Source organism: Myxine glutinosa, chromosome 5 (assembly GCF_964187855.1).
Source record: "Myxine glutinosa chromosome 5, kmMyxGlut1.1, whole genome shotgun sequence".
Taxonomy (NCBI): Eukaryota; Metazoa; Chordata; class Myxini; order Myxiniformes; family Myxinidae; genus Myxine; species Myxine glutinosa.
The window spans coordinates 65,795,417-65,815,884 of record NC_136265.1 but is presented as its reverse complement, the minus strand read 5'-3'; the positions used below and the strand labels follow the sequence as shown (position 1 = coordinate 65,815,884).

At 42.8% G+C, this 20,468-nt stretch overlaps 2 protein-coding genes across 2 annotated transcripts in view; both read right to left on the bottom strand.

Annotated features, from left to right (window-relative positions):
- Positions 1-13,875, bottom strand: part of LOC137412853 (uncharacterized) — a 195,351-nt gene extending 181,476 nt beyond the window's left edge. Inside the window, 3 exon segments of the mRNA XM_078777326.1 lie at positions 3,394-4,680; positions 9,315-9,458; positions 13,806-13,875. Coding sequence (XP_078633452.1) covers positions 3,394-4,680; positions 9,315-9,458; positions 13,806-13,875 — 1,501 coding nt within the window.
- A 347-nt stretch (positions 13,876-14,222) lies between these two features.
- Positions 14,223-20,468, bottom strand: part of LOC137428562 (uncharacterized) — a 61,525-nt gene continuing 55,279 nt past the window's right edge. Inside the window, exon 5 of the mRNA XM_078777325.1 lies at positions 14,223-14,341. Within this exon, the coding sequence (XP_078633451.1) occupies positions 14,223-14,341 (119 nt within the window). The remainder of the gene's footprint in view (positions 14,342-20,468) is intronic.

The following is a 20,468-nucleotide window of genomic DNA, read 5'->3' as shown; positions in this document are numbered from 1 at the left end:
GCATCAGATCTCAATAATGCAATCAGTTCCTTTGAAAAACTTGGAAACCCGTTTGCGGAAGACAGTAATGACTTGTATGTGCTTGACACAAAGGTCATCATGCCTGATGAAGTGATAGCCGCAGTGCGATCCATGGAGGACACTGGAAAAACACAATTTGACGGATTTGTGGGGCAGCGAATCAAGGATCCTTCTGACAATTTCTATGATAGCATTTCAAAGAACAATCTGCCACTGTTGAAATTGAAGCCCAAGAAAACACCTGGAAAGTCTGAGGCGAAGATTACACGTATGAAAAGTAATGTGGAGCTCTTCTCACGAATGTACATTTCTTGCCAAACTAGAGATGGTGATCTTAACACATTTTATGAATATGAGTGTCATGGGTGGCCACCTGCATTGGCTGAAGGTATCAATACAATGCGGCCACCAACCGGCAAGGCTGATCTTTTGCCCTGTTTGGAAGCTTTAGCACAACGTCCTCATGATGCGCCCAAAGGAGAAGTTCGTATTTTCGATGGGGCTGCCTTAGTCCATCATTTGGAGCCTAAGAAGTGCAACAGTGTGATCAGGACATTTGGTGACTATGCACAGAAACAGGTCCTTCCGTACATTGCCCGAAAGTTAAATGAGGGGACTGTGATGCGTGTTGATGTGGTGTGGGACACCTACAGAACGGACAGTCTCAAAGAAGGCACCAGGCTTGGTCGTGGCACTGGCATACCACTCCATGTGACTGAACAGACATCCGTGCCACGAAACTGGAGCAGCTTCCTTCGTGTAGATTCCAACAAAAAGACATTATTCAGTTTCCTTGCTGATTCCCTGCAAACGATGCCTATTCCAGAGGGAAAAACACTTCTTACAACCTTAGAAGAAGAGGTTAAATCAAAGCCCCCTTCTGATGTTTCTCAAATTCAACCATGTATGCATGAAGAGGCTGATTCACGAATGATGCTACATGCTTGGCATGCATATCAGCAGGGGTACAGAAGTATCGTCATTCATGCAACAGACACGGATGTGGTTGTGTTGGCTATCGCAATGGCAAGCATTATGGACGGTTGTGCAATGTGGTTGGCATTTGGACATGGAAACTATTTCAGGCACATTGCTGCTCACACTATTGCGACTCACATTGGCCCTGAACGCTCATGGGGGCTTCTATTCCTGCATACTGTTTCCAGATGCGATACTGTTTCTGCCATATGTGGGATTGGCAAAAAGACTGTGTGGAGCATATGGAATTCCATGCCAAACTTGGGGGAGGTCTTCAATCATCTCTCACATGCACCAGCGGAAGTAACAGATGATGACATGGACAACATAGAGAGGTTCTTCGTTGTTCTGTACAGTAGAACTTCCCCTCCGAAGAAAGTGAACGAAGCACGCAAGCAGCTGTTTGCTCAGGGAAATCGGCAATCGGAAAATATTCCACCGACAAAAGAGGCACTGCGTCAACATGTGAAGAAGGCAGTCTTTCAGGCCGGTCACATCTGGGAACAGTCCCAAATTGCTAACCCAGAGCTGCCTTCACCTGCAGATTGGGGATGGGCTAAAAATGCAGATGATGTCTGGCATCCATTTTGGACAGTAATGCCAGAGGCGTCAAAAGGGTGCCGAGAGCTGATCAAGTGCAAGTGTAAAAAACGGTGTGCTGGAAATTGCAAATGGTCTGCTGCTAATCTACCACGCACAGAACTATGTTTCTGCTCTGGACAATGCTTCCGAGATGAGCAATAGGAGAAGTAAAATGGATGGAAAAAAGCTTGCAGCATGTTACGGCTGCCAACTGGTACGACATATACTTTGAAATGAGCTCTTTGACTTGTTATATGATTTGTCAACGAGGGATCCATTGAATTGGTATTGCTTTTGCAAAGAACCCGGGATTTTCAACATTTCGTCTTGGCGGCCATATTGGAATTCAAAATGGCGGCCATACCATTTGTCAGACATTTCAAATTATTGCCTTATTGAACTCAGCATGTCAACATACCCTTGTGTACAAAATTTGAGCACCACAGGTCATTTAGAACCCAAGATAGGGATTATCAACATTTCATCTTGGCAGCCATATTGGAATTCAAGATGGCGGCCTGTCCATTGGTCAGACCTCTTGGATCCGCCAATTTTTGAACTCAGCATGTCAAAATACCCCTGTATGCAAAATTTCAAACTTTCTGCCGGATGTGAACATCTCGTGCAATTTTTGTTACATATCTGCCCCACTATTAAGCTAATACACATAATAAGGAAATAACTATTTAGAAGGGTATATGATTTTCTACGTGCATGCGATGGATTAACTAAGGGGACGACCTTTGGCCTTTACACAACGGAGGTATTTACAAGACTCATGACACTATTTACAATTGACAGAGGGTGATATTTACAACAATTATACGATTCTCAAATCCGCAACACTGCACCCTCATCCTCCAGGCAGGTTCCGGGCCTATAAAACTTAACTTAGTGCGGCACGTAGGTGTAATTCCCTCTACAATTAACCTGACCCTGAGTGTGACCGTTTTAAAACACAAATAAGTATGTCCCTCTGCTGCATTGCACCCTGCCTAACAGATTCACGCCCACAGGATAACCGAATTGCGGAATGGTTCTCAAACTAAACATGTACGGTGGGGAGCATTATTTACAAGTGACGCTAATTGTATTTACATTGCAACCCAGGACCTGTGATTTTTCTTTTGGGGGGGGGGGGGGGGGAGACAGCCTGCGCTGCATCGACGCACCAGCACCAATAAAGAGCACCATAAAGCACCAGTCAGTGCAGTCACCATAGTTATAAATAAAAACAAAACCCTGTTGGTGGTCTTCCTCTTCGGCTCCCTCTGCTGGCCGTTGTTCTTCCGGATGTTGTCATTCTTCTTCTTCTTGTTTTTGCGGCCTATTTGGTGGAAATAAAAAAAATGCACAAAACGTGTCCGTTTTTTATTTATGGCCCACAGGGGCCGACTATGAGTGGTTCACCTGTGGGCTTGGTGCCACCTCACCGGGGGGGGGGGGGGGGCCTCCGAGGCCCAATCACTGCAACCAAGGGTTAAATTTCTGGGGAACGCGATGTTGCGTCTCGCACCTCAATCGACAATAAAATTTGGACACCCTGGTACTACGATTACCTCCCGCTTGACAAGAGAAAGACAATCATGAAAAAAATTTAATTCCGAAAGCCGAGCGCAATTCGCACCCAGCGTGTGTCAAACTCACAACCTTCGGACACCAAGTGTACACGTGGTTTGAATCCCATTCTCCTGACACCAGTTGTTGCGTGAATACCCTTGGTGAATACCGCAGGGTAACTCGGATGACCAAACGAGCTTAATGCGTTCAGTTAAATGGCGGAGTTAACACATTAATTCAGAACAACAGAACCTTCAGAACATTTATAAGGCTTCTCTCCTGTGTGTGTTCTTTGATGCGTTTGTAAATGTGATGAACGAGCAAAATCCTTGCTGCACACAGGACATTTGTAAGGCTTCTCTCCTGTGCGAGTTCTTTGATGTGTTTGTAAATGTGATGAACGAGCAAAATCCTTGCTGCACACAGGACATTCATAAGGCTTCTCTCGTGTGTGAGTTCTTTGATGTATTTGTAAATGTGATGAACGAGCAAAATCCTTGCAACACACAGGACATTTATAAGGCTTCTCTCCTGTGTGAGTTCTTTAATGTGTTTGCAAATGTGATGAATAAGCAAAATCCTTGCTGCACACAGGACATTTATAAGGCTTCTCTCCTGTGTGAGTTCTTTGATGTGTTTGTAAATTTGATGAATGAGCAAAATCCTTGCTGCACACAGGACATTTATAAGGCTTCTCTCCTGTGTGTGTTCTTTGATGTGTTTGTAAATGTGATGAACGAGCAAAATCCTTGCTGCACACAGGACATTTATAAGGCTTCTCTCCTGTGTGTGTTCTTTGATGTGTTTGTAAATGTGATGAACGAGCAAAATCCTTGCTGCACACTGGACATTTATAAGGCTTCTCTCCTGTGTGAGTTCTTTGATGTCTTTGTAAATCTGATGAATGAGCAAAATCCTTGCTGCACACAGGACATTTATAAGGCTTCTCTCCTGTGTGTGTTCTTTGATGTGTTTGTAAATGTGATGAACGAGCAAAATCCTTGCTGCACACAGGACATTTATAAGGCTTCTCTCCTGTGTGTGTTCTTTGATGTGTTTGTAAATGTGATGAATGAGCAAAATCCTTGCTGCACTCAGGACATTTATAAGGCTTTTCTCCTGTGTGTGTTCTTTGATGTGTTTGTAAATGTGATGAACGAGTGAAATCCTTGCTACACACAGGACATTTATGAGGTTTCTCTCCTGTGTGTTTTACTTGATGACATTTCAATGTTGATAACCAAGAAAATTCCTTGCTGCACACATTGCACTTGTATGGCGTCGCCCGTCTGTGTGTTGCTTGACATCTCTTTAAAGCCTTTAATGAGATAAATGTTTTCTTGCAAACAGAACACTTGTACAGCTTCTCGTTCCTTTCAATTTTCTTGAATGTCGAACTACAATTGTTCTTCGTCAATACACTGCTATTGTTGTTGACTTCCTGATAAGAAGTCTGTGTCATGTTCTGATTGAATGAAACTTCACTGTCAAACAATTGCGAACTTGACTTGGAATAAAAAACCAATTTCAATTGATTCTCTGCAAAGACAATTCAAAAAACCATCAATAAATCACAATTGCTGTGAAACATCATCATTTTAAAAAGCAGAATGAATAGTACTCCATTACCATTGAAAACTGGCCCTGTGTCTATTCTTATCTGCCATGAGGCGGAACCGAAAGTAAAGGATCAATGTTTAAGGTCCCGTGACAAGAATGCTTTGAGATTTAGAGGTGGTTTCTATGTAAATGAAGGGTGCTGAACAAAATGGGTGGCAGTTATCCTTTCAAGATTGCTAACTTTTCTGGCTCCGTGCCATAAACCAATATAGCTGTCGCCAGAATATAAATTGGCCCTAACGTACCATACGTGGTTCATGTGTTTTTTCATACATTTTATAATTAATGGATGTCAGGGAATACATTTTTACCAGAAAATAATATTTATATTTAAAGTAAATGTCCAAATCCCAAGAAGGCTGGCAAAATCCAAGATTGCCACTAAAATCTCTCCCACTCTCCTTTCCTCCTCTGTGGTGGCCCTGAATTTGTGAAGGTGGGGGTACACCATCCTATATTTGGGGGATCTATGGGTCGCTATTACGAGATCATCAGCTGTCTCCATGCTTGTTCAACACACAGAACTGAACTGTCTGGGGTATGCAACAACAACAACATGCTGGCTGATGTACGGCTTTGTTGATAGAGTGACAGCAACAAGATATAAAAAAACCCAACAACAAGCCATTGAATCAGAAATTTACCACCGTGGATGTACCCTCTTTTACAGCACCTCATTTAACACGTCAAACTAGTTATTCATGCCCGTAGTTTGTGTCCTTCATGATGTACTTAAAAACAGTACGTAACAGTAAAATTTAAAACAAGGATTTTAAATTTTGTTTGATTGGCAGACGAACAGACAGGCTGAAGTAATTCCTATATAGCAAGTGTGAATGCACGCTCAAGACGAGACTCCATCAAATTTAGAGCCAACACACTCCTAAGCTGCACGTTCATATTCCGATTAGTGTTGAACGATATTCAAAATATGAAATTAAAAGGAAAGTATGTTGTTCCTCAAACACAGACTGACAGTGACATTTGTCAGACAGATTGAGTGAACCAATTGTGTCACCCCACTTTCCGCTACGCACGCAAGACAAAAGGAAACGTCCCAATAAGCCGACGATGTCTTCATTGAATGATCTTATGACAGGGGTCATGCTTAATTATTATTTTTTTTGAGGTCTGCCGGGCCACCAAATAGTCCATGGGCCAAACCTGAAAATTTGACCCATCGGTACCATCTCTGGTGGCAAAGCCTCACTGTTTTTTTCCTATAGTTTAGGGCCTAGATATTATGAATTGAGGTGATAGCCGTGTGAAATTGGCAGCTATGTGGTAGTTATCACCTCTCAAACATCACCCTACCGCTATAATTTGAAGCCCAAAATTTGGGGGTAGGGGAAACTAAAATGACTGTAGTTTCGCTCTGGGTGGATCAATCTTAACAATATACCACTCAAAATGTCCGTCTATGTACCCTCTATCTTAATCAAGAAGATTTATGCAAAATATTTCATTATGTAGGTCACCAGAGGTCAAAAGGTCACCAATTTTAGAGGTTGCCCAAAATTGACCATCGGGCAAGTCATGTTGCTAGAATAAAGTAACAAATCACCCAATGGTGATTTAAACACTTGGAATGCATATTTTAGAGGTCTTCAGATGATTCTAAGGGGGACATTATTGAGTTGCTTTTGCAAAATTTTATTTCAGAGCAATTCATTTTGAACCATTTCTTGTAAATACCTAAAATCCAGGGTTTCGGGGGTAGGGGAAACCATAATGACTGTAGTTTTTGAGTGGATTGACCAAAATTGAAAATCTAATAGTCAAATTGTATGTCTATGTATGCTCGATCATAATGACACTAGATGATGCAAAATTATTTAAATGTGTAGGTCATCAGAGGTCAAAAGGTCACAAATTTTAGATGCTGCCAAAATCGTCTTTAGCACAACTTATTCTACTAAAACAAAGTAGTAAAAATGAACAAAAAGTAATATCAACTTCCAGAAATTCTATTTTTGATGTCTTTAGGTAATGTTGAGGGCTTGGAAAGTCACCTGAGTATTTTGAGTTCTCAATCTGCATCATCATCATCATCATCATCATCGCAATCTGATTCAATATCAACTGTCATCTCCAGTTCATCCTCCTCATTTCACTGGTTTTCGCAAGTGTGTAATTTACACATCGGCGTACATTTCAACCCATTGTCTATGCAGCCACCCTCTCCCTTTTTGCAAAGTCGTTTGCACTGGCAGGCCATCATTTCCAACACAGCTTCAGTATTTCCTATTCTGGTCTGGTCCAACCAGGCGTCAGGAAGGGCATCCGGCCATAAAAACATTGCCTCAAACAGGGAACCATGATTGTCATGGGGCCCGCAAGGCTAACCCCCGCTCTAGCAGGGAAAATGACCTTAAAACGATCATTCATTCATATATTCATTTAAAACAGTATTTTGTTGAAGTATCAATTGATGATTGGAATCACCATTGACGGGGTATGGAAAAACGTACCCGTTTGTTTGCGAACGGGTACGTTTTTCATGGAAGTACTTCACGAACTTGTTGTCCATGTCTGACGTGTGACTCAAGGTGCTACAGGAATGTGGAATGTATTGGTTTCACCCTTTAGCATTCACCATTTCTGCATTGTCTGTTTGCTTCTGGCCTCCCACCCGTGTGGAGCGGAGGGGACGGAGGGGTGAATGCAAAGTCAGCCATTGTCAGCCATTGCTGACACTGGATCTGATGGATTGAGACAGGGCTTTGTGGGCAGGCGTGGCTCCGATGAACCACGGGGCATTCCGGGTGCCAGGGGTGGGGTTTGGGGGAGGGTGTGAGTGGCGGGGCCATGGCTGGGGTCCCCACGGGAGTATGGAGATGGGGAATGACGCGTGGTGTGCACGTCTCTGTGATGGGCGGGTCGGGGCGGCACTATGGGGCAGACCATGGTGATACATTCATCGAGGTGCCGAGAAATGTTGGGGTGCCGACGCTGACGGCAGATGTGGGGCCTGGCAATGGGGGTGGGAGTGAAGCAAGCGGATTGCAATGCTGAGAAACTCATGCACGGTCTCGACTCTTGGGTGGGCTGCACTGTGGGTCACAGGGGGAGGGGCCTTCAGTGGAATGGGAGGAGGTAATGAAGATGGGCACAGGGAAACGCTGGAACATCTTGTGTTGATAAAAAGAAGAAACATATCTCAAGCAAAGAGTCGCAGGCCTCCTATAGGGGAAACCCTATGCCTGTGCGGCCAGTCTGAGCAGCAGGAAAGTGCACTGTAAAAAATAATAACTGTACCTTCTCAAGCGAGGAAATAGATCACTTTGGGAAGAGACATGATTACGCACCACAGCAAGAAGCTTCGAAAGTGCTGACTGTCTCACCATCAAAGACAATACTCCAGAGGAGAAAACTACAAACGGAAACCAGGAGTGTTGAGGTGAAGGAGATAATCCTCCAATGCAGGATGTATTCCAATTTCCATACATGAAGCATGGGGGAGTAAAGGTAAGGGTGAACGGTTCAGGAACCAGCTGAAAAAAACTGGCACGAGGGCGGAGACAGTCCCCCTTGATAATGTGAGAAGGTCTTTTCAACAATTAAAGATATCTAGATAAAGATAGAATGGAAGAGATAACATCTCAGGCAAGGCAACAAGTGGCAGAAGAGATTAGAGTGAGGGGAGCTATGTGCATGCTTGAAGGTGAAGACAGAGATGGCAGGAGGGATTGTAAGAGGAAGGGGAAGGCCGAGCATGAAATGCCTACTTTGAAAGCAAATAACTATTTTGGGGGGCAATCGACCCCCCCAAAGGGGCAGATTTTTTTTCAATGCCATGAACATACTTTGGTACATCACTGGACGTGAAGGTTGTGGTCAAGTTTCATAGAAATTGTGTGTTTAGTTTCAGAGAAGAAAGCAAATACCTCTTTTGGTGGGGTCAAACCTGGACCCACTTTGATCCCGGTAGACCCTCTTAGACTTCCATTTTCTTCATGCCGTGAACAAACTTTGGTACTTCACAGGTGATGAAGGTTGTGGTCAAGTTTCATCGAAATAGTGGTGGAATGTTTTGGAAAAGAAAGGTTGAATCAGTCTCCACTCTCTTTGCTTGGATTTTTTTCCCGATGTTTAAAATCATTATTCAATTAAAATTGAAGCATCAACTTGATTGCTGCGGGGTGTATCGTTTTCTATGCACTCTCTCATTACTGTAGCATGTCATCTACCCTTATCCCCGTATTCCCTTTTAATAAACCCATTTTAATTATACGAGATGTTTTCCCACCTTTTACCTTCAGCGTGCTGCCTTGTTCGGCCTCAGATCGATTCTTGGGTTTTGAAAATTGGAAAGAATAGTTAATTGAACGCAGTATACATTTAGTAAGCTCAACGATCCTCTGGAGCAGCCAAAGCTCCTGATGCCTCAGCGACGTTTGTCAGAGCCATTGATGCGACACAAGCTTGACTGTGTGCACACTGTATAAACTGATCAATCCTCCGACATGATGTTGAATTCAAGCCTTTCATTGATAATTATCAGCCAAACCAAGTGGAGCTGTGCTGTGTGTCCTGTGCATGGTTCTGCTTACCTTCATGCATCTTAGGAGCATTCTTCAGCTCCCAGAGAGAAAAAGCACAAGGTTCCTGCTTTACACACTCATTGCTCAAAGCATCCTGGGAACTCTGAGAGAAGTCACTTTGAAAATCTTCCATCTTCACTGGATGAACCAGATCTAAAAACAATATGATCTCATGTTATTTAAGTAAAGAGATAAAATGAATACCAAAAAAACAAGGAGAAAAAGACATGAAATGTCGAAGTCCCTGCGGTTTTAGTTATTTTTCTGTGCAGAGTTGAAGGCCGCCAGTCGGCCATCTTTGCTCAGATTACAAAACAAAATCTTTTACATATGTATACTCTCATGTATTGTCCATGTGGCAAGTGTAAACAAAATTCATCCATGCATGTCCAATAAATGGTTGGAGACACATTTAAGTAATACACTGGCTGAAAGTCGGCCATCATTGTTCTGATTTCCAAAAAAAATGACATGCATATGTAAGCCATCATTCATGATCTGTGTGCCAAGTTTGAACAAGATCGGTAAATGCATGTTTGAGAAATGGTTGAAGAAATTCCCTTTTGATAAACCCATTTTAATAATGAGACGTTTCCCCCAACTTTTACCTCACGCATGTTACACAGCCTCAGATCAGAGTGATTATTGGGGTTTTCAACATCAGGTTTTGTTGTTACAACTAAATATCTTTGATTGCATTGTGGATCAAAATTATTTGCACATGCAGTATATATCTTCATGTGTTGCCTTTGTGCCAAGTATGAACAAAATAGGGTCCATCCATGCCAGAAATATGGTTGAGGACGGATGTATTAACGCATGGATGGACGGGAAAGACCCAATGATATACAAATGTGCTTGTGATATACAAGGTGGAGGTAGAAGAAGCAATTTGCATCAGATGTTGTCATTGTGACAATAATGTCAGGCAGAATGTGATCATCACTCGTATAAGGGACCGTGTGGTAACTGTGATCTCATCCTATGATCAACGGGTGTTTGCACATTGCATTTAGTTGATCTTGAGGAAGGCATCACTGGGCTTCTACGTCCTGAAGAAGTTTCTGGCTGTTAACAAATAGCAAGTGCAACCACTTCACAAGAGGAAAAAGAAAGAAAGATAGAAGCGCATTCCACTCCAAGCACTTTGGCGCACCCTGCTACGTACATGGCGAACGCACAAATATTATTAGCCTCGCTCGAGGGTATTGCATTTGAGTCAGTTTGTCTGTCTGTTTGTCCGCACACAATAAATGATTTTCTCTGCAACCGTTGGTCCGATTGACAGGAAATTTTCACCACAGGTGCGTCTCCTCCTGTATATGTTTTAAATGATAATTATGACGTCATATGTCATGTGGTGCAGTCACCATCTTGGAAAAACCGAAAAAATGCACCTCTTTATCTCTGAAAGCGCTGCATAGAAAAAAATTGAGACATGGCTCATTGTAAAGAAATCTCCATGTGGGATAACATACAGTCACGTGAAAAAGTAAGTACACCCCATGTAAAGTTGACTTTTTCAACATATTTCAACATACAGCTATTTCATCTTCATTTCAGCAATATTGAGAGATAAATGCATGCTCTTGTTGTTCCGCCCCCCTTTTTTCTCGAACCGACCGCATGGTCAATGGCGGCCAAGGCGAACGCTAACCAAGGCGCGTAACAGAATTGGGAGGGACAAGGCACCGTCTGTAGGTGCGCATAATGGCGCCGTTTGGAGAGAGCGATTGGGAAATGAGCGAATGGGGCCGATCTTATTTAATAATAATAATAAAAATAATAATACATTTATTTTATATAGCACTTTTCAAGAAGCCCAAAGATGCTTTGACAGTACAAAAAACAAGTGCAAAAAGACAAATATAAATCGGTAAATAATCAAAGCAAAAGGAAGGAGAAGGAGAAGAGATAGTCAGGGGTTAAATGCTGTGGGTTAAATGTTAAATGCAGTGTTGAACAGGTGTGTCTTGAGTGATGTTTTGAATGTGGTGAGTGAGGAGGAGTCTCCGATGGTGTGAGGTAGTGAGTTCCAGGGGGTGGGAGCAGCGATGGAGAAGGCCCTGTCCCCCCAGGATCTGAATTTGGTCTGGATGGGGGGGCTGGCGGGGGGACAGGAGGTTGGCGCCAGTAGAGCGGAGGTTGCGGGTGGGAGTGTCTGGAGAGTGATTAATGCAACGCAGATTCAACTATTGGGAACACGGCCTTATCTAGACACATGATAAGGAAATAACTGAGATTTCTAAGGTGACCTACGTGTTGCATATGGAATAATTAAGGGTGCGACCTTTAACCTTTTAAAAATGGAATATTTACAAGAATTATTTACAAATTGAGGGTTCTAAAACCGCAACACTGGTCAATGGTGTTTGGAGCGAGCGCTAAGGCGACGAAGGCTCAATGCCGCTAATCAAACCACGTGACAATTTGGGGAGACTGTTGGGGAGACCATGTGACTGTTGCGGATTCGGGGGTCGGCGCTCCCCTTATCAAGGTGGGGGTGGGGAAAAGGAAAGAGAGAGACAGAAAGACAGAGACAGAGAGACAGAGAGAGAGAGAACAAATGATGAATTGCGAAAGATGATGGGAATAGAGCCTATGATTGATGCTGTGAAGAGGAATAGGTTGAGATGGTTTGGTCATGTGTTGAGGAAGGATGACAGTAACTGGTTGAAAAGAGTGATGGAAATGAATTTCGAAGGAAGTAGAGGACGGGGAAGACCGAGAAAGACTTGGCTAAAGATGGTCGAAGAAGAAATGCGGGCAAGGGGGTTAACAAGGGGAGATGCAGAAAAAGGGGCAAAATGGAGAACATTGTCACGGGGACCGCAAGGCTAACCCCCGCTCTTGCAGGGAAAATGGCCTGAAAATGCCTGTTGTTGTTAATAATAATAACAATAATAATACATTTATTTTATATAGCGCTTTTCAAGAAGCCCAAAGGTGCTTTAAAAGAGTACAAAAAACAAGTGCAAAAAGACAAAAATCAATAGGTAAATAATCAAAGCAAAAGGAAGGAGAAGGAGAAGAGATAGTCAGGGGTTAAATGCTGTGGGTTAAATGTTGAATGCAGTGTTGAACAGGTGGGTCTTGAGTGATGTTTTGAATGTGGTGAGTGAGGAGGAGTCTGATGGTGTGAGGTAGTGAGTTCCAGAGGGTGGGAGCAGCGATGGAGAAGGCCCTGTCCCCCCAGGATCTGAATTTCGTCCGGATGGGGGGGGGGGGGGGGGGTTCAGGACGTTGGTACCAGCAGAGTGGAGGTTGAGGGTGGGAGCGTGTCTGGAGAGGTCAGTCAGGTAGGATGGGGCCAGGTTATGGAGGGCTTTGCAGGTCAAGAGGAGGATTTTGTGCTGGATTCTCTGGGGGATGGGGAGCCTGTGAAGCTTGTAAAGGATGGGGGTGATGTGGTCACGGGTCCGGGAATGGGTGAGTAGACGGGCAGCGGAGTTCTGAATGTATTGGAGTTTATTGGTGATTATTGAGGGTGAACCAGAGAGGAGGCTGTTGCAGTCGTCCAGACGGGAGGTGATGAAGGCGTGGATGAGGGTTTCAGCAGCCGTGGAGGAGAGGGATGGACGGTGACATGACATTCTGTTCCCGTGATGACATTCTGGCATTCTTCGAGACTTCTTTCAGCATCTTGCGGTCTGCTCTCGGGCTGAACTTGCTGGGGCGGCCTGGCCTGAACAAGTTGGCAGTTGTTTGGAATATTCTCCACTTGGAGATGATCTTCCAGACAGTCGAAAGATTGATTTCAAATTGTTTGGAGATCTTTTTAAATTCCTTCCCAGACTCGTAGGCATCTTTCACCTTCTTTCTGAAGGCCTCAGAGAGCTCTTTTGATCTCGGCATGGTGACGCTGCACACCTCAACAACAAAGAGCAAACCAAACTAAATGTCTGAGGTTTAAATAAGACAGGTTCCTCCAAGATCCTCTCTAATGATGTTCGAATCATTTGCACCTGAGCTGGTGCACCTGATTCTAATTTTAGGTATTTGAAGTAGTGATAAATGTAGGGGTGTACTTACTTTTTCCACATACGGAATTTGCATTTATGTTTATTTAAATTATACAATGGATGACAAAATGTAAATGTTTCATGATGCATGTTATATTATATCACCTTTATCGATCAATATTGTTGAAATGAAGATCAAATAGCTGTATGTTGAAATATGTTTTAAAAGTCAAAACTTTACATGGGGTGTACTTACTTTTTCACATGACTATGTTCAGGATGATGTCATAGATGCCTCCATTATGACGTTATAATTTAACAAGTACAAAACCTCATCCGATCAAGATGAAATGCCTTGAGCGTCATCTAGGGATACATTGGTGGAGAAAAATAAATAAAATAATGATGACGTCATTGGTCACGTGGTTGGGCCGCCATATTTGTTTTCACACAAAAGCCTTAAATTCACTAAAAACACGTGCTGGCGAGGGTCTGCAATCTCTTCTTGCTGTTTCTTGTTGGGAGTTGCAATGCTTACCTCTCGGAGGACAATGGACGAGTTCAGGATCAACCATCAGCTTCCTATCAACATTTGTAATAACAGTCATGCCGTTGTGTTTTGATGTTATCTCCATCAATGGGATTGCAAGTTTGTAACCGAATGATTTCGTCACAGTCGTCAATAAGTGCATACTCCACAGAAATATCTCGACAAATATTGTGATGTTTCATCGTGTTGAACGAATTTGGTTTAATATTGAGCTGGGTATTCAAGTTGTTAGACACCCTTAAGGCAGGTAGATAGAGGGGGGGGGGGGGGGGGGAGGTGGGAGTGGGGGAAAGGAAAGAGAGAGACAGAAAGACAGAGACAGAGAGAGAGAGAGAGAGAGAGAGAGAGAGAGAGAGAGAGAGAGAGAGAGAGAGAGAGAGAGAGAGAGAGAGAGAACAAGCTCCCTTACAATGTGCACTCATCAATGTCTGCCAATGGGACAAGCAGAATGTTGTTGTGGTTCAGACCTGTGTCTTGAAAAGTTGATTCATCTCCAGACTCAGACTTCACCTTCACAATAAAACCTGAAACAAAAAAAATCACTTTAAAACCAAACAACGGTTCGACTGAAACAAAATATTTTTTTATAAAAATGTTGAAAATAAATGAGAAATTATTTCAAACTCGAGAGATTCTCATTGCAGCACAAGCAGTGCTGGATATTACGATATCAAGTCATTTTTAGGATTTTGATGAAAGCATTAACATAATTAAAGAGACTGGTCGACACACGAAAGGCTTACAGTATATCTCTGGATAGCCAATCATTATGTCACGACGCTCTTACAGATCAATTTTAAAGGTCTGGTAAAACCATGTCATCACAACTGAGTATATTGTAGTAAATAATCTCCATATTAATAGGCTAATGCCGTCTATCTGTCTGTCCCACCCTGAAACATGGAAACGTTCTTCGGAGAGAAAAAAATGATAAAGCAAAGGTGACTTCAAATTAATCCAAAATCCTTTTTCAAATTAATCCAAATTATTTGAAAATTCAAATTTTTTTTCAAAGAGACAAAACATTGAAGCCAGGTGGTTAGGAGGCAACAGGGTGGGTGCTGCAAGGCCGGTGGGAACCCCGGTGGTATCCTCACCTAACCGGAAGGTATTGCAGAATACGTTGAATAAAGATTATAGGGGAACATGAACTTTATAACATGAACATAAACACAAATCTTTAAAAGAATAAAGATTGTCAACTAAAATAAAAGGCTCAGAAAACAATATTCTAATAAAATGTTGGAAACTTTATTTTGAAATTCGTTTTCAGCTCACCTGGACTTTAGTCCACTTTAGTTTGTGAGAAACTGCAGTGATCTGAAAAGTATTGGGAGCGACCGGAAGTGAAAGAGAACTGGTCGATCTCATGCTGTCGAAATGGCCATGATGAAGTGGATCAAAGACGTCACAGAGAAGGACGCTCCATTGTCTGGACCTCTTATCTGACAGAAGGCAAAGGAGTTCGCAGAGAAGCTGAACAACAAGTTCAAGCCAATGAACAGGGGGTTCTGTCGGCTTGTTAGAGGAAGACAGCGATGAAGAAGAGGGGCATATTCCAACTGGGATGGAGATGATTGCGGCAGCGCACATTCTGAGGAATGGGATGATGTTCTGAGGCTGCAGTGACATAGCATTTCTGCATCGTATCGAGTCCCAGGTGCAGAGAGTTGCTGCTGATTCACTGAAATAATCTACGATCGACTCATTTTTCAAAGTGTACATGTAATACCTTTTTTTTTTTCTGTCAATGACCAAACTCTGCTCGTTTTGTTCCTTGACCAATAAAATGCTTCATTGTTTGGTTTCCTGATGTGAAAATGACTTTTTTTCCAGGGATGGGTGATCCTGTGTATAAAAATCACCCGCTTATTCGTGGGTGCCACTTTATTACCATAGTAAACCCTCTTGAAGACGATCAATCAGTCACGAACACTCTTGGGTCTCACTCTCAGCCATGTTCTCTCAGAAAAGCCACATTTCAAAGTTGGCCCCAAAAACCCAACCATGGACTGGCCATCTTCCATCGTGCAAAGTCCTTCCTTGGCACACCTGAGCTCCTATCCACCTACAAGTCTTTCATCGGCAGCTTGATAGAGTACTGCCCTCTCCCCTCTGGGCTGGCTCCCCTGCCTCACATCTTGCTCAGCTTGACGCCATGGAAACGAAGGCTTTCAAGATCATTGGAATCTCAGGCGATGAAGTCTATGGGCCTCTCACTTCGCTATTGCCGACAGGTCGAAGTCTTCCTCTGCGTCATTTCTGGTCTTGCACCCTCTGTCCTCTCCATGCTCTGTCCACCCCATACAGAACCACTGAAATACAGAACCACTGCTCACCTCCACTCTTTTATTCCTCTTTTTTTCACACCTGTGGAACCACCTTCCACACTCTTTTCAATCTCATTTTTCCCACCAGGTCTTCAAGACAGCAGTTCTCCACAATCTCAACTCATCCCCCATCCAAAATCATGATCTTCTCTACCCTAGTTAACCACCTCCGCCACCTCACCCCAATCCTTCCTCCATCCAAATTTCCAGTTTCCCTCCTTAGATTTCCCTTCTGTATCCATCTTGTCCACCTCATGCATCCACTCCTGCTCCCCCCACCCCCTCTTTCACCATTCCACCCCACACCTAATGCTTGTCCAAGGCTCCCTCTATCTTGGTCTTCTATTCTGCTGTTTGTGTTTCACCCCTCTTTCTACAGTTCCTTTTGCATCTGTTATGTACTGAGTACCAGTGTGTATTGAGTACCAGTTCACTGGTAATTCCCTGCTTGTCGTAAAAGGCGACAAACAGGGTTGGCGGCAGGAAGGGCATCCGGCCGTAAAACATTGCTTCAAAAAGGGGACCGAAAAACAACAACAACCACGGTCCCCGAAAAAGGCCAACCCCCGCATGCGGGGAAAAATGGCCTCTAAAGGTGGTTTTTTTTTTATGTCCACTCCTGATCCATTCAGTGTATTAGCTCTTCCACGAGCCCCGACCATGTACAGTCACGTGAAAAAGTAAGGACACCCCATGTAAAGTTTTGACTTTTTCAACATATTTCAACATACAGCTATTTGATCTTCATTTCAACAATATTGATAGATAAAGGTGATATAATATAACAAATATCATGAAACATTCACATTTCGTAGTCCATTGTATAATTTAAATAAACATAAATGCAAATTTTGCATGTGGAAAAAGTAAGTACACCCTTGGCTCTAATAGGTGGTATTGCCCCCTTTGACAGAAGCAACCTCAAGTAGGCGTTTCTTAAAACTGTCTACCAGTCTCTGACATCAACTGGGATAAATTTTTGCCCACTCCTCCATTCAGAATTCTTTCAGCTGTGCAATGTTTGAGGGGTTTCTTGCATGCACAGCTCGTTTCAAATCCCCCCACAACATCTCGATGAGATTTAGATCTGGGCTTTGACTTGGCCATTCCAGAATCCTCCATTTCTTTCTTTTCAGCCATTCCTTGGTGGATTTACTGGAATGCTTAGGGTCATTGTCATGGTGCAAGGGCCACTTTCGGTTGAGCTTCAACTTTCCGACAGATGGCTTCACATTATCCTCAAGCACCCTCTGGTACAATGACGAATTCATAGTGGATTATATGGTGGTGAGCTGCCCAGGCCCTGATGCAGCAAAGCTGCCCCAAACCATAATATTTCCACCACCATGCTTTACAGTTGGTATCAGGTTCTTGTGGTCAAATGCTGTCTTTGGTTTTCGCCAAACATGTCTTCTGGTCCTGCGGCCAAATAGCTCTCCCTTTGACTCATCTGTCCAGAGCACATTGTTCCAGAAGTGCTGGTCTTTGCTTAGGTATTGAATGGCAAACTTTAGTCTTGCCCTGATGTTCTTTCTGGACAGCAAAGGTATCCTCCTGGCACACCTACCATTTAGATCAAATTTGTGCAGCCTCTTTCTAATGGTAGACTCGTGCACTTTGACATCAACAGTGGCAAGAGCTACCTGTTGGTCCCGTGATGATTTTCTGGGGTTCTTAGAGACTTATTTCAGCATCTTGCTGACTCCTCTCGGGCTGAACTTGCTGGGGCGGCCTGGCCTGAACAAGTTGGCAGTTGTTTGGAATCTTCTCCACTTGTCCATGATCTTGCGGACAGTTGAATGACTGATTTCAAATTGTTTGCAGATCTTTTTAAATTCCTTCCCAGACTTGTAGGCATATATAACCTTCTTTCTGAAGGCCTCAGAGAGCTATTTCGATCTTGGCATGGTGACGCCACACACTTCAACAACAAACAACAAACCAAACGAAATGTCTGAGGTTTAAATAAGACAGGTTCCTCCAAGATCCTCTCTAACGATGTTCTAATCATTTGCACCTGAGCTGGTGCACCTCATTCTAATTTTAGGTATTTGAAGTCGTGATAAATGTATGAGTGTATTTACTTTTTCCACATGCGAAATTTGCATTTATGTTTATTTAAATTAGACAATGGTCTACAAAATGTAAATGTTTCATGATATTTGTTATATTATATCACCTTTATCCATCAATATTGTTTAAATGAAGATCAGATAGCTGTATGTTGAAATATGTTGAAAAAGTCGAAACTTTACATGGGGTGTACTTACTTTTTCACCTGACTGTATCCCCCCCCCAAAAAAGGATGATGCCATTTAGCAACAACTTCGACGTGTTGCAGGTCTGTAAGAGCTTCACGTAGTTGTTGTTATTGCTCTTGTTGTTCTTCTTGACGGGGGTCGATTTTTGAAACGTGTACCCATTGGTCAGCCAGCTGCCGGACCCACGCACCTTTGTCACTTGACTCCACCCATCATGGCACCCAGACAAAATAATATGGCCGCGATCTTGGTTTTCTGGTGGGCGGAATACATCAGGCCTAAAGGTCTCTGCTGATTATATACTGCTCAGGTTTGTTGTGGGAAATTTCCATTGTCTTTGTTGGGGTTGAGTGTCAGTCACGATAAGGGGGCCCCCAAAAACCTAATCAATGTCGAATATAAAATATTCGTAAGATTTATGCAAGTCCGTCAGCACGCAAGGTATGCGGCTCCCTAAAAAAATTGCGTTGTGTAATTTTTGAACAGCGCCATGTTTGGGTTAAGCGGTCCGTGACCATGCGACAAATCAGCTCGTTCTGATATAAACCTGGGGGGGCTGACATGGATGAGATGTGTCAAGTTAATCTTTTGTAGCGCTTTAAATGTGTGTTTCCCAATTGCGTTGTTCATCTTTTCAGAGTGCACTATTTTATCCAGTACTGTACAATAAAAAACAATAAAATTTTAATCAACAATTCTTGACTTGCTAAAGGGGCCAGATTGGGAACCTTTTTTGGCCGTTCAACGATTACCATATTAATCCCTCATATACATTTTGTAAAGTGTATCCAAAAGTGATTTTAAAAGAAACGTACAGGAAAAGCTGTTTGTCACATCTGAACCACGCTTCAATCTACGTTATTGCACTGCATTGACAGTCCTCCATGAGCCTTGACAAAAATAAGTGACTCCACCAAAACCAAAACACAACCAAATACAACCATTAAAATACAACCAAAAAAAGATTCAGGACATTTTAAAAACAATCAAACTTGAGAAGTGGAAGTGGGCAGGAACCATCAGCAGAAGAGCAGATAACAGATGGACAACAGCTGTGACTGCAGTTACACCAATCAAGGGTAGCAGTCGTCAAGGAAGAGAATTGCCCAAACAGTGCAGACATCAGCCAAACGCTGTGGGACAGTAAATTGGAATGAGAAGACTGGGGACCGGAACATTTGGCGTGCCGAGGTTTTCGTCCACCATAGAGCTGACAACGGCTGCTCTGATAAGCCTTGACGTCGAAATAATCTCCTTTAATTTTTCCTTTCCATCCTCAATTATTGCCACAAGTGAATTCAAAATTCACAATCGATTGATATCTGTAGCATGTCACCTCTGCAAGATTAATTTTACTTCCACCTCATTTAGAAAAAAAACAAGTCATTCTAAAATTTTAACACCAAAGCAAACCGAGCATTCATGATTTTTTTTTTCTGAACATTTTAGAAGGAAAGGGTTGCAGCCAGAAGGGGATAAACCATAGAAAAATGATTCGCTTTCTTTCCATCAAATGCTTTGTCCGAAAATGTTAATATATAGTAAATCTAATCGTAACACTAATCCCTTGGTAGTGACTGTAAAGTTACTGGAGGTTAAAATATATCATATTCTATATATTAAAGTAGCAGCAGTTTTGTGTCCGTCCATCACACTACGTCATTATGTCTATGATGTCATTACAGCGTACGACATTTTCATTTACTCGTTCACCCGCTCACTACCAGAGCAACAATAGATCATTCCTCCTTGGTGTATATATATTACAGTCGATCTATGGTCAGGTCTCAATAACATTGGGTGTGTGTTCATTTACCAAGTTTCTGGTGGAGAGATTGCAAAGTGGTTTAAACATTCGAGCAAGCACTCCATTCAAAACCGTGAGTAAACGGCTGGCTTGGCAAGTGCTAGCTCGCAGCTTGGTAAATGAGCATTGAGCACACCCCCATCTTCCTCCCTTTCAGTTTTGTGTTAAACAGCAGGAAAAGTGGGTTTTATTGGTCGTTTTCAAAACAAAACCTGAATTGGTGGGTTTCAAAAGGCCACGACGAAAAACGCCA